The following is a 13,345-nucleotide window of genomic DNA, read 5'->3' as shown; positions in this document are numbered from 1 at the left end:
CTGTTAACTAAAAATATTTTATTAAAAATATTTTATTTGACTTTTTATTGGACTTTTCCTTGTGGTAAGTTTGGGAAAATAGTGGGTTTTGGGTAAGAGTTCAGATACCTTTCTGACCACGATGACTCACTTCAGCAACCATGATCAGTTTGCTCAGGGATAGACACTAAAAGCTTTTTTTGCTGTCATGCCTGTGTCTCTTATGCAGGACTGGCATTGTGGGCATGTGACCTGTGCAGTTACACAGGGCCCTGCCCTCAGAGGCTTTGCCATCACCATCTTGAAATTCTTCATAATTTTTTAACAGGAGCCCTTCATTTTCATTTTGCCCTGAGCCCTGCAAAGTACATAGCAGTCCTGCCTACAGCATTTTATTTAATCACCCCAAATTCCCTCTTCCTTCCTGTCTCAAGTATTGTAAAATTTGGAGCCTGGCCCTGAGATATTTGTAAGTTTGGAGTTCTTAACTATAGTCTAGCTTTCAATTTTTAGACAAAAATATTTTAAATAGATGCTTCTAATTTCCCTAATTTTGAAAAGTCAAGAAGAAAACAAGTAATGACAAATTCCTGTAAACATTTATGCATTATTGTTGCCTTTGCATTCCCTAAAACATTTAGAGCTCGTTCATCTCTTTATGTTTGTTAACACTTCATGTCTCAGATCAGGTCAAGGGAGATTAAATGACTTGCCTGGTTCAATGGCAATTTATTACACAACTAGACTACAACTGAGATTTCTGATAGAAAGTAAGTTGTTCTTTCTGAGTCTCTGCATTGTCTCCTTAGTGTGCTCATTTTTAAGCTTATAATTCTACTTTAAAACTGTGTAACCAGTTCCTAATACAGATAAAGAAGCAAAAGAAACAAAGCAAAAGGTTTAATGCAAAAGGTGTTAGCATGTTATTATGAAGTGTGATTTTTTGAAGTATGCTTTGATATCAGAGCTCTACTGACCACTGTGTAGCTATTCACAAGAGAATTTTATACTTATCATCGAAATTGTTTACAGTTCAGAATGCTGGAAACTGAGTAATTCTTTGGGATGATGGTCAGAGGAAGAGAGGAGTAAAGAGATTTTCACTGAACTGGTTATTAGAGTGGTTCAGAATTTATTAAATAATTATTAAGAATCCTTTTTATTTTGGATGTGCATGTAGTGAGGGGAAATGGGCTTTGCTCTCTACAGAGATGCAGTCAACACTCTGTAGAATGTTCAGGGGAGTAGTTTGATAGCAGATCCTTAAGTACCCAGCAATAGATAAACACTTAGAAACACTAATAGTGAATACAAATTAAAACACTCGTAACTAAAAAACAGCTTTAAAATACCAAACCTGTGGGGCGCCTGGGTAGCTCAGTCAGTTGAACGTCTAACTCTTGATTTCAGCTCAGGTCATGATACCAGGGTCTCAGGATCAAGCCCCACATTAGGCTCTGCACTGGGTGCGGAGCCTGCTTAAGATTCTTTCTCTGTCCCTCTGCCCCTCTCCCCTGCTCACATGCTCGCTCTCTCTCTCTCTTTCTCTAAAATAAAAATTAAAAAATAAAACTAAAATAAAATACCAAACCTGAGTAAATATGGAAGAGGAGGAGTCTTTAAGGTTTATTTTTTCCTAAGCACAGAGCTCACTCCAACAGGGATGCTCACCCACATTTCATAAGAACCCCATTTTAGCTCATTATTTTCATGGTACACAAATAAGCTGTTAACATGAAGCCCATACTCACTTCACAGTATCATTTCTGACTGCAATATTTTATTTCTCTCCAAAAACTTACACTGTGTTACACAATGATTTAATTGAAAAAGCAATAGGCTCAGTCACTTACTAGTTAGATGATCTTGGGCCACTTAATCTCATCTATTTAAAAAGGAAAGGATTATATCTTACAGTGAAGGGATGTTGAAAGTGTTGGATCATATAATGTGTGTGACTTATATAGTCCAGTGTCTGCTTGGTAATAATACACAGTAAATTGTAAGCTTGTATTTTCATATTAGTATAGTGTCTTCCTAAAAACCCTCCTTTAATGAAAAATAGTCAATTCATATAACAAATATTAGACTAGGCTCTGCATTACCTTGCAGCAAAAGAGCTTTAAGAGCTTGATGAAAGGGGACATTATTTGGCCAACATCATAAGTAATGTTACAAGGGAAAGAAAAGCAAGAGAAAGAGATCAAGAGATGGATGGTTGGTTGGTAGGGCAAGCTGTATGATTAAATAAGGTGGTCAGGGTGGGCTTCCTTGAGAAGGCCAGATTTTGAGCAGAAAACTGAAGAGGTGATGGAGTTAGCCATGTACATGAGGCAAAAATGAAGGAGGGAGGAAGAGGACAATAGGAAACCAGATAATGAAGCCTAGCGAAAGCTGGAATTTATAGGTCCTTATAGAACATTGGAAGAACCTGGGCTTTACTACGAGTAAGGTGGGAGCTTCTCAGGGTTTGAAACAGAGGGGTGTTATGATCTTACTTGTGCTTTAAGGGATCTATTCAATTGCTAGATCAAAAATAAAAAGGAGAGCAAGGATAGAAGCAGGCAACTCTTAAGGAAGCAACTGCAGTGATCAAGGCAACAGGGGATGATGCTGGAGACTTTAGAATGAGAGGTGGTTGGAAAGTGGGTATGTTGGAAGTTAAGCCAATAGGATTTCCAGATGAACTGGGTGATGGGGAGAAAGTGAAGATTCACGGGTAACTCCAAGGATTTTATTCTGTGCCTTTGGAAGCATTGAGCTGTCATCAGCTGGAGATGAAGAGAGGTGTGAGTGGAGGTAGGTTGGAGTTGGTTTTGAGATGTCTATTAGACTAGACATGAGACAAGTAGAAATATTGAGGTTGTTGTTGGATATGCAAGGCTGAATCAGGAGAGAGAGCTGAACTGCAGATAGATAAAGGACCATGCTACTCTTAAATTCAGAGAGCAGGGAGAAGAGAAAGAACCAGCAACAAAAACAGAGAAGGAGAGCCATCGAGGTCAGTAGGAGGGAAAGTTCAGGGTCTTGAAAGGAAAGGAAGTTTGTCAAGAAGGAGTGACCAGCTGTGTCCCAAGTTGAGGCCTGAGGACTTACCATTGGAAAGTCAATAATGACTATGACAAGAGCATTTTCAGTGAAGGGGCAGAGGAAAACATTTTAATGGAATGAGCTGAGAGAACACACTGCTGTATTTCAACCCAAATTATAAAAACAGAACTGCCATTGGTGACATGAGTTTTCAAGATGGTGAACAATTCTTAATGAAGTTCTTTACAAAACGAAGTTAAATATTCCCTCAATGCACACAGTAATTGCATTTCTGGAAATTTCAGAGTGTAATAAAATCTGTGTTTCACTGTATAGAAATACCTTGTGTTCGTAGAACAAAGTTACTTCTGACTCACATCATTGGAAATGGGTTTTTTTTCACACATGAATGTGCAGAGGGGCTTTGGAAAGTTGAATGGGGTAAGAGATGTTGTGTTGAACTGTCCCACATATAATAGGATATACATCATATCTGCCTACCTACCCAGAAAATACCAGCCACACCCCCCCAATCATTGTGACACCCAGAAATTGTCTCAAAGATTTCCAAAGTGCTCCCTAAGGAGATAGTCCACCCCTGAAGAGTACCACTATTCTAGATCTAGAGAGTCACTATTGTGGCTCTGGTGGGAAAGGTGGTAATTGAAGGGAGTTTAGTAAAAGGATTATTTGTCGATAGGTAGCGTTCCGTGAAACCCAAAGGAATAGTGAAGTATATTAGGGCTTACAACCTGGAAGCTATTAACACATCTAGGCCTGAAGAAGAAAGAGGAGAGAAAAGAAACCAGAGCACACAGAGCAACACCTAAGTCTATGAAGATGGGACCCAAAAAGAGGCATGACCTTCACTAGTCCACCCATGGCTCAGCAGGGAGGGAGCTACAGTAGAAAAACACCATGATTGCTCTCCTATTCTCCGCACTTCTGCTGGTCCCTCCACTGGTCCAGCTGAAGCCAGAGGGCGAGAAGAGCCAGGCAGATGCAGGCTGGAGAGTCAGCCTCCTGGGCCCACAGCAGTGAAGAGGGTGGAGAGTGCTTCTGGAGGGGCAAATGGAGAAGACCTAGCACAGTACTTATCTTTGTTTCCTTAGGTATTCTAAGTAATTCCTATGTGGCCTTTGACTATAGGAATACAGTATTTCATTCATTGTCAGACATATATTTTACAGCATACACCAATAGTTTTTGTTGTTTAAAAGGCTCTAGAAATTTGGGGATATATTCATTCTTTGATGTGTTATCAAATGTTTATATTTCATTATATGACAATGTTTATCCAAAAGTATTTTTGTTACTCTCTTTAAGATAGTGTCTTAATAAAGAATGACTGTTTTAATAAAGCATGTGAACATTTTTATTTTCCTCTAAAATAGTGAGGAATCAAAGACATGTAAAAGAGTTATGAAACATTTGCTTCTGTCAATATTGACATGTCCAGATCATGGAAAAAAAGAAAATAGGACAAATAAAGTATAAGAGAACATAAGCATAAATAGAAAGTAGTAGTGAATTCACCATCAGGATAAACAGCTTCTGCAGAGTATGCCATATGATGCAGGCCAGCCAATGAACCAGTAAAAGAAAGTTGATTTTAAGATTACTGAAAAAAAAGGTAAAAAAATAAATAAAAATAAAAACCTTTCAGTCACATGCACATGTGCTTTTAAACTGACACAGTGGCTTATTTGAGAATACTGAGGGAATGTTCTATATAAACCCTGTCTCTAATATATATATTAGATACACACATAAACACGCACATAAATCCATTTTTTAGTAAGAATGCTGTATGCTCTGACACCATGAGTCCTCTGGCAATATATTCAAACAGTGTTTTCATTTATAATGTTAATTTTTCTTTTAGAAAAAAGGATGTAGGGAGTTGTAAGTATGATTATCTAGTACAAGCAGAAAAATAAGCAAGATTTTGCTTAAATTGCTAAAATAATACCAAAATATCAATAATTAGGACCTGATTACTCTAATTAGGTACCCACACAACTTCAGGTCCCTAAATATTTGCTCACTTTCTCACTTGAGATAGAGGTCTTTCCATTTGTCAGTGTCAGTATATCCCAAAATGTGAAGTGTAACATACATTATGAACTATCATTTTAAAATATGGATCATTGAATGATACATGCTCTGTTGAATTCTGGATCTTAAAATGTCTATTATCTTTAGAGTTACTATCAAAAGACAGACTTCTAAAAATAATAATTAAAGTATATGTGCTATTCACATGCCTGGAGATGATTTTATATCATTAAACTTCTGCATAAATATGCTTCAATAAGCAATTAAACTGAAGACTCTGGTTTGCATTTTAATCCTCCTTTTTCTCTGTGAAGTCATCACAATCATGTACCTTTGATCTTGCAGTCATTTCTGGCACCAGATTCAGACATCACAAATGAACAATTATTACTTAATAGAATGGAATTCAAAGACAATGGGGTCTAATGAAATGGGGCTTTGTTTTAAACAAAAGTGAAACGTTTTCTAATAGTTGCAAAGAAAGAGTTCTAAGCCCATTAAAGAAATCAATTTATGATCTGAACATGTTGAGAGCTCTTCTTAATGGTCTTCTAGACACCAAGCAGCTTGGAATTTAAAAATTTTCTAGGAAAAGTAAAGGCTGCCTGTCCTTGAGGGCTTCTGTTTCTCTTCTTTCCTTTTACACATATTTTTTTTCTGCTCCTACAGGCTGTTCCACCTCCCAACTTTGAGATGCCAGTCTCCATCCCAGTGTCCAGCCACAACAGTTTGGTATACAGCAACCCCGTCAGCTCACTGGGAAACCCCAACCTTTTGCCACTGGCCCACCCTTCTCTGCAGAGAAATAGTATGTCTCCTGGTGTAACACATCGACCTCCAAGTGCAGGTAACACAGGTAGGTCCTCATGAGGACACAATGTTAGCAAATCAGTAGAAGGAGCCACTCTAGGCAAGATGTTGACTTTTTCAGTTTTCCATTTGTTATGTTCCTTCGTTGCTTAATAGCCCTATTTTAGGTCTTTAACCTCGTTAGCCTGTCTTGTGAGATCTTTCATAATCTGCTGTTTATCTGTTCAGACTATCTATCACCAACCTCTCATGTGGCTATATTTTAACCACATGCTTTCTCAAACAGAAAGTAGAATATCCTGTCTCCCGTCTTTTGCTTCTGCTCTTCTCCAACCTAAAATGCCATTTTCCCTTTTCCTCTTAGCCAGATATCACCCCATTCTGTGAAATCTTCCCCTCTGTCCTCTGATAACATTTGTGCCATTTAGTTATTTATTATTTTGATCAATTTTTATTACTTATACAGAAACTTATACCACAAAGCATTTAAAATGGAAAAGAAATGTGATAAAATAGCGTAACTTCTAAGAACTGTGAAATAAAAATAAAAAGAAATGAAATTAAGAGCCCATCATAAGAATATATACACCTGCCACAAATTCGTCTCAGTGCTTCTAAGAAGTCCCTACTGTTGTGCAATTCACAGTGTTCCAGAGAAAAGAAATCAGTGCTCAGAAAAAGTTCAACCATTCTTCATACTCAGATCAAGCAAAACACACTATGATGTGCTATATTGAATATGTGTCTGTTTCCCCACTGGATTTAAAGAACCTTCTTGAAGGGAAGAAAGTCTTCCTGATTTGCCAGCTTCACAGTTGGAACTAATTAGATGCATATTAAATACAACCAAACAATTCCTTCACATTTCCAAAAGAAGCACCAAAAATAATTGTATTTCTAAATCATACATAGCAAACCATTATACATTACATGTTATTTTTTAAAAAGCACTCTGTAGGAGAAGTTTAATATGTCTCAGGCACACATAACTCTATTAAAAGCAGTTTATTCACAGAAGACTTTTTCCTTGAGAAAACTTCCATATCTGCCTTATAATTAAAACTAAACATGTATTACTACTTAGTACGGAAACCTTATATAGAAAATGTAACCAAAATAGCCAAATAATAAAATCTTGTTAAATCTTGAGTCTGAGAGATATGTATAAAGGACTTCATTATGCCATTCTCTCTACTTTTGACTGTGATTGAAGTTTTTCATAAGAATTTTCAATAACTGTATGTTATTCCTTTCACGTCATACTCAAATGCAGTTGAATTTCCTGTTTGATAAACTCATGCTCATTTTTTTTTGAAATTTCATACTTTATTTCCAAAATATTATTTGTTTGGAAATAATAAACATTTCTTAAAACATAATGAACATTTTCTTCAAATTCCAAAAAAAGAACCAACAAATAATTATGGAGTATCTCTTAGAATCCATTAGAAAATAACCTAGTTGATACTCTGTTCTTTTGGCTAAATCTTGTTCCTTAAAAACTAACAGTAATTATTATTTTCAATATCTTACTGAAACTTCCCAGCTCTTATATTTTAACACAGCCAAATGTTAATGTACTTTTTTAAGTTAGCAGTGAATAAGCATACCTTTCTAACTTTTTAGCCAATGAAACCTATTTTATGGTGTCAGTAAGGAAAATTCAGGCAGTAAATGAGGTCATTCACTGTGGGTAGGTTCATGAAATGACCAAAGTTCTGGACAATTAGCATTTTACAAAACTAATTATAGAAAATATATTTACAAAGAATTAAACATCAAATATATGGTTATTTAAATATATAGTAAACCTTACTCTTTTTTTTTTTACTTTCAGTAAAACATCCAAAAATAAAATTTCAGAGACCATTAAACACTGGATTTTTAAAATGTAACCTTTGTTAGAAAGAAAGATTCTGCAAAATGTCAGTGATTGAATGTAGGTTTAATGTTTGAGCACAGCATGTCATAATAAAACAAATGTCAGCCTTCCACCTTATTTTACAAATTTAGGACTCTTGGGAGAGCCAAAATACTGTGGTTGCTAAAAGTAAAGTGTGTTGTTTTGTGGGCCTTTAGCCTTTTCTCCTTTTGATCTTCCCCTTTAATCCATAGGTGGTCTGATGGGTGGAGACCTCACATCCGGTGCGGGCACCAGTGCAGGTGAGTAGACTTCTGTATTACAGCAAGTATCATTGTTCAGGGTTCCTTTACTGGGTGATTTGCAGGAAGTAAGTCTTTTGAACAAAGTAGAGAGATCTGTGAGATGCATGGAAAAATGGCCCCAAAAATTTCTAAAGCATTTTTATGAAGCAGGAGGGGATGGATAGTAACTTAGAAGAATACTGTTAACCAGAACTTTTCTTAATCAAACTTCAGCTAGTCAACATAATCAGAATTGAAAGCTCTGATCAAACCAATTTAATCCTGGATGCCATCTCTGGATGCAGAAGTACCTTCAGCAAGCCTTGCCAATTGAATTCTGTGTTAATCATTTCACATTTAATGTGAATCTCTCTCCACCCAAAGAAATACCAAACTCCTGTACGTTTACTTCTAAAGGAGAATACATTTTTAAAAGGAGAAAGTGAGATTATAACCATTCAACAATATTGTTAATAAAATAAAGCCAGTTTTGGCATTAAAATGAGCTCCTAGAGAATAGGAATACAGTGTGCCCCAAAAAAAGCTCTTTAAATATATTATACTCTTAAGAACTTCTTCCACTAGGGCCAGTCACACTTCTCCACAGTTCCATATTAATTCATACTATTGTGATTATTGAGATTGATGTCATTTTCAGTGCAGAGATAAGACAGCACAGTAGTTTTTAATGCTCACTGCAGCTCACTATTGGCATAACAAGTAACCATGGTAATTCCTGCAGCTGTAACATGCTGTACATTTAAAATAGTACAAGACAGGCATGAATGACACAAGGTTATGTTTGAAATGTCAAAAACATCCAAGCTTATTGAAATATCCATGGACAACCTAATTAAAATATTTTGCCAGGGTCAAATTTACTAGCCTGCTAATTTTAAGAAAGAAGATAAAGAAAATCAGCATACAAAAACATTTTTATAAATATATCCACTTGGGGGTAATGTTTCTCCCTTCTGATATTGGCTCTGCATTAATTCAGTGACTAATGAAGAAAAAGTACTAGAACTACACAGTGAATTAACAAACAGAATCAATGGCACTAGCCTCCTATTTTATCTATCTTTTAAAAATTAAGTAGAGGCAAATTAATGAATAAACTCCATATACTATCTTGCTGAACAGTGAAATGAAGTACTCATTTTTCCCCTGAAAAATACTTTGAGGTTTGTAGCCTCAAAATTACAAAACCAGATCAAAGCCAGACCAGTGTTTCTTGGATTCAAGCCTCTGCCAAAACTATGGTTAGAGAGAATGTTGGGGACTAAGAATTGGGGCTGTCACAAAGACCAAGAAAAAAGATAAATTTAAAAAATGGTTTAGATGTTATGATATTTTATCCAGTATCTCGATGCTTTTATAGGAACAGCCAATAGTGGTGATTAAAGTTATTAGAAGTAGTAAAAAAATATATGGGGGGGATGGGTTACTTCACCTTAATGGAAATAGACTCTTGTTTCTACTTAATAGCTAAAATGCTTTAGGATTCTCTATTGAAAATAAGAAGTGTTTGGTTGTTCAATTATGCTGTCATTGTCAATTCTCTGACAGCCCACTAAGTTTAATGGCCCTCCAGGGAGAGAGAAGATACTCAATCCTGTACGTGTAAAAGTTAGCCACATGTATGGCTATAGCGTCATTGAACTAAAAAAATCTTACGAGCTTAGCAGATTTATCTTCCTACTTCAGGACCTCTGCCATAGACAGAAGAATCTTCTGCTTCAAAAATAGAAGGAAACAAGAAGGATTGCTCCATCCTGATATAATAAACATTATATCTGGATGAGTGTATCTCGTAGGCATGAGCATGTAACTTTCCCAGTTACTATAGACTTCTGAAAAGGTTATTTCCCCACTTTTCAAAAATAGAGGAAGCAGCCCTTTGTAGCTCTGGTTCCACAAACACCTGTTGCAGATGCCATTTAGTAGGCTTCAGCTTAGCTGTCATGTCCTGCTACAGGCTCAACCATCTTCCCCTTCTTTCTCAAACCCGCCAGTATCATGTGTCAAAGCTGAATATATCTGTGCTGATGTCAGAGAATCACATAACACCAGGGGAAGCAAGGCCAGCCAGAATGTCTCTGCATTTTCAGAAAAGAAAACTAAAGCAAAATGACCAAAAGGTATCTTCCAAATTTTGAATATTGTCATTGAAATTCAAGGTCTCAGATAAAGTTAGAAACTCTGAAGCCAAGTGTACATAATTACTTTTCAGTCTTTGAAATTTTTATTCAAAATCAAATCATCTCAACCTGTAAAGAGGAGAAAATACCATGCAAAAAACTCTGAAGCCAAGTGTACATAATTACTTTTCAGTCTTTGTAATTTTTATTCAAAATCAAATCATCTCAACCTGTAAAGAGGAGAAAATACCATGCAAAAAAGAAGTAAATTTAACATTTAGTGTGTGCTTATAAATACCAAGAGACCAAAAAGATAAGCATTCTCTTTTTTCAGCTCAGCTTGATGATAAAGTATAACATCTTTCCCATCCAATCCCCGAGCTATACCTCTCTCTCATTCCATCATCCAGTGAATCAAGTCTTACAAACTCAGCCTCCAAGGTATTTCCTAAGTCTATTCTTTTCTCTCCATTCCTGTCCCAATGCCTTGGTTCATGTTCATAGCAACATTCCAGGGCTGTTTCCAGAGCCCCCTAATTTGTCTCTCTGCTTCACATTGTACCCCACTCCAGTCTCCCCATGACTGATTAGCCTTTCTCATCATTCATGTGCCTAAAATCCAGCAATGCCATCCCATCTCTTTCAGAATTAACCATGGGCCTCTTATCTCTGGCCTAGCCCTCATCTCCATTCTTAAACTTTTCATTCTGCCACGGCCAGCAAGAACCCTGCACTCTAATAATAGCAGACATTTAAATTGCTCTTACTATGTGCTTTATAAAAAGTAACTCATTTTTTCTCATTATGGCTCTTTAATGCAGATACGCATATTATACCCTTTCTATAGATGGGGACACTGAGACACAGAGAGGTCAAAATAATTGCCCAATATGGAACCCAGGCAGTCTGTCTCCAGAGTCCATACTCTTAACCACTTCATTGTGCTGCTGCTTTCCAAATAGCGTGGAGGCCACCTGCCTTCATGTGTGCATTCTTGTGCTCCTTCCCCTCAACTTCCTCTTGATCCTGAGCATTCCTTGTCATCCCTCAGAATTCAGTCCAGCCATTCAGGAAATTTTTTCTTCTGGAAGGAATTATGCCTCTCTTTTCTTCCATGGCAGCCTGTGACCACATCACTTACCTCATTGCATTGCAGTTGCATGTCTGGGCATACATCTTCTTCTTTTTGTTTTAATGTTTATTTTTGAGAGAAAGAGACAGAGCATGAGTAGGGGAGGGACAGAGAGAGAGGGAGACACAGAGTCTGAAGCAGGTTCCAAGCTCTGAGCTGTCAGCACAGAGCTTTACCTGGGGCTCAAACCCACAAACCGCAAGATCATGACCTGAGCCAAAGTCAGACGCTTAACAGACTGAGCCACCCAGGTGCTCCTGGGCACACATCTTTCCCTGGATTCTCAGCCCTCAAGGGCAAACTGTGTCTTTCTTACTCAGTTTGGATTCCCAACACAACACATAAGACATAGTCTATGGCAGATGCTCCATTAATGGTTGTTAGCTGAATAAAGGAAAAAAATGATCTACTGGTTATAAATTGTAATCATGTTGATGCAAAAAAATGGAAGAATACTTCAAAGAAATGTTAATTTTAAATATGAAAAGATAGACCCTTGATCTGTAGTTTACAAAAATAATGTATTCTTCTGATACTTATACAATGAATAGTGAATTGTTTGATTAAATGGATGAGCAACATTGACCAATAAGGTTTTACTCACTTTTCTATCATGCTAGAAATCTAAAGAAATGATATGCTGCAGTAAATGAAATGTGTGTTGGTACCTCAGACCATCACAAATCACCTCTTAAAAAAATTAACCTCTTATCTCTTAAATTGAAGCAATTTCAAAGATAAAGGCAAATGGTAATTAAGAAGTAACAGGATAGGTTTGCACTCTTGGTATAGGGGAAGTATACAGCAGGTCACTATATAATACATTAGTAGTAGTGGCATTTCTAGGTTTCAGTTCAATTATTCATCCACTACTTAGTCCTTTCCTCTCAACAACCAAAATCGGAAGACGCTGCTTTTCAAATTATATTTTGTCATATCTCTGTGTATTAAAACCTTTAACATGCTAATCTTAGTGGTTATTGAGGATTGTTAAAATCGAGCTCAGTTGAGGTTTTATAATCATTAGATTTGGGAGAAATAAGAGGTAAGCATTCTCTTTTTCAGCTCAACTCGATGATAAAGTATGGCATCTTTCCCACTCAGTCTGTGAGCTACATCGTGTGTTGGCTCCGCCTCAGGGCCTCTTGTGCACGTACAGACTGATGTGGTACACACACAATAATGCCTTGTGTTGGATTATTCACTATCCTATTAGTACCCTTTGTTTTCACTTTGATAACATAGTTGCTTTTTATTGTGTAGGAAGTACCAGTATGCTCAAGGATTCATGATTGAGACAAAAGAAAGAGAGAAAGAGAGAAGGGGAGGGATAGAGAGAGAAAGAAAGGAGAACCCTTTAGGAATCTCTTTGAAAATTTAGAATTTTACAATTTACATAGCTATTTGACAATAAGGCAAAGGAGATTTATGTATATTGGTTAATAATTTTAATTGGCATTTATTGTAAATTAGATATAATTTTATAAAAAAGAAACTAACAGCTGTTTCCTTATTTTGATTGTTAATTGTTTACTATTTTATGCATTTGGTTGTCAAGCGTTGTCACTTCTGGAATGCTTAATTTATATCAGCTAAATACATGGAGACTCGATGGTGACAGTGTACTGCTGTGGATGAAACACTGAGCAGTGAATAAGGAGCCCCGGCTTCCAGGCTTTGAAAAGACTCCATCTAGCACGATCTTACGCTGTGACTTTGAACCTTTGAACTCAGTACACATATTGGGGATAAGATACAGATATCTTTAGCGCCTTCTTACACCCAATGTTTTATGATTATATGATCATAGAACTTCACTTACATGACTTTCTTTGTAATTCATTTAGTATTGAAAAAGAAAAATTTAGCATCTTATAAAATAGAACTCAGAAAAGGAAAAAAATCATACAATGTTTTAATTATCCTGTACCAGTACCATTGTTTTGCAAGTATTTGTTTTTTGAGAATACTTATCAAAAATTTCTTGGCTGACTTTCTTATCAGCCAAAAAGACTTCTCTGCAATTCTTACTCAGTGATTTAAAATATCA

General features: G+C 36.5%; 1 protein-coding gene across 16 annotated transcripts in view; it reads left to right on the top strand.

Annotated features, from left to right (window-relative positions):
• Positions 1–13,345, top strand: part of MEF2C (myocyte enhancer factor 2C) — a 152,282-nt gene that overhangs the window by 113,647 nt on the left and 25,290 nt on the right. For 15 of the 16 annotated variants that reach the window (XM_047088862.1, XM_047088835.1, XM_047088856.1 and 12 more), the window contains 2 exons: positions 5,737–5,923; positions 7,993–8,040. In XM_047088862.1, coding sequence (XP_046944818.1) covers positions 5,737–5,923; positions 7,993–8,040 — 235 coding nt within the window. The remainder of the gene's footprint in view (positions 1–5,736; positions 5,924–7,992; positions 8,041–13,345) is intronic. The other variant, XM_047088839.1, reaches the window with a different exon arrangement.

The sequence above is a fragment of the Lynx rufus genome, unplaced genomic scaffold (genome assembly GCF_022079265.1).
Source record: "Lynx rufus isolate CCGP_SWC_20201006 ecotype Redwood Valley unplaced genomic scaffold, mLynRuf1.p SCAF_1, whole genome shotgun sequence".
Taxonomy (NCBI): domain Eukaryota; kingdom Metazoa; phylum Chordata; class Mammalia; order Carnivora; family Felidae; genus Lynx; species Lynx rufus.
Note: the sequence above shows the minus strand (reverse complement) of the source record. Positions and strands in the feature narration are given on the sequence as shown.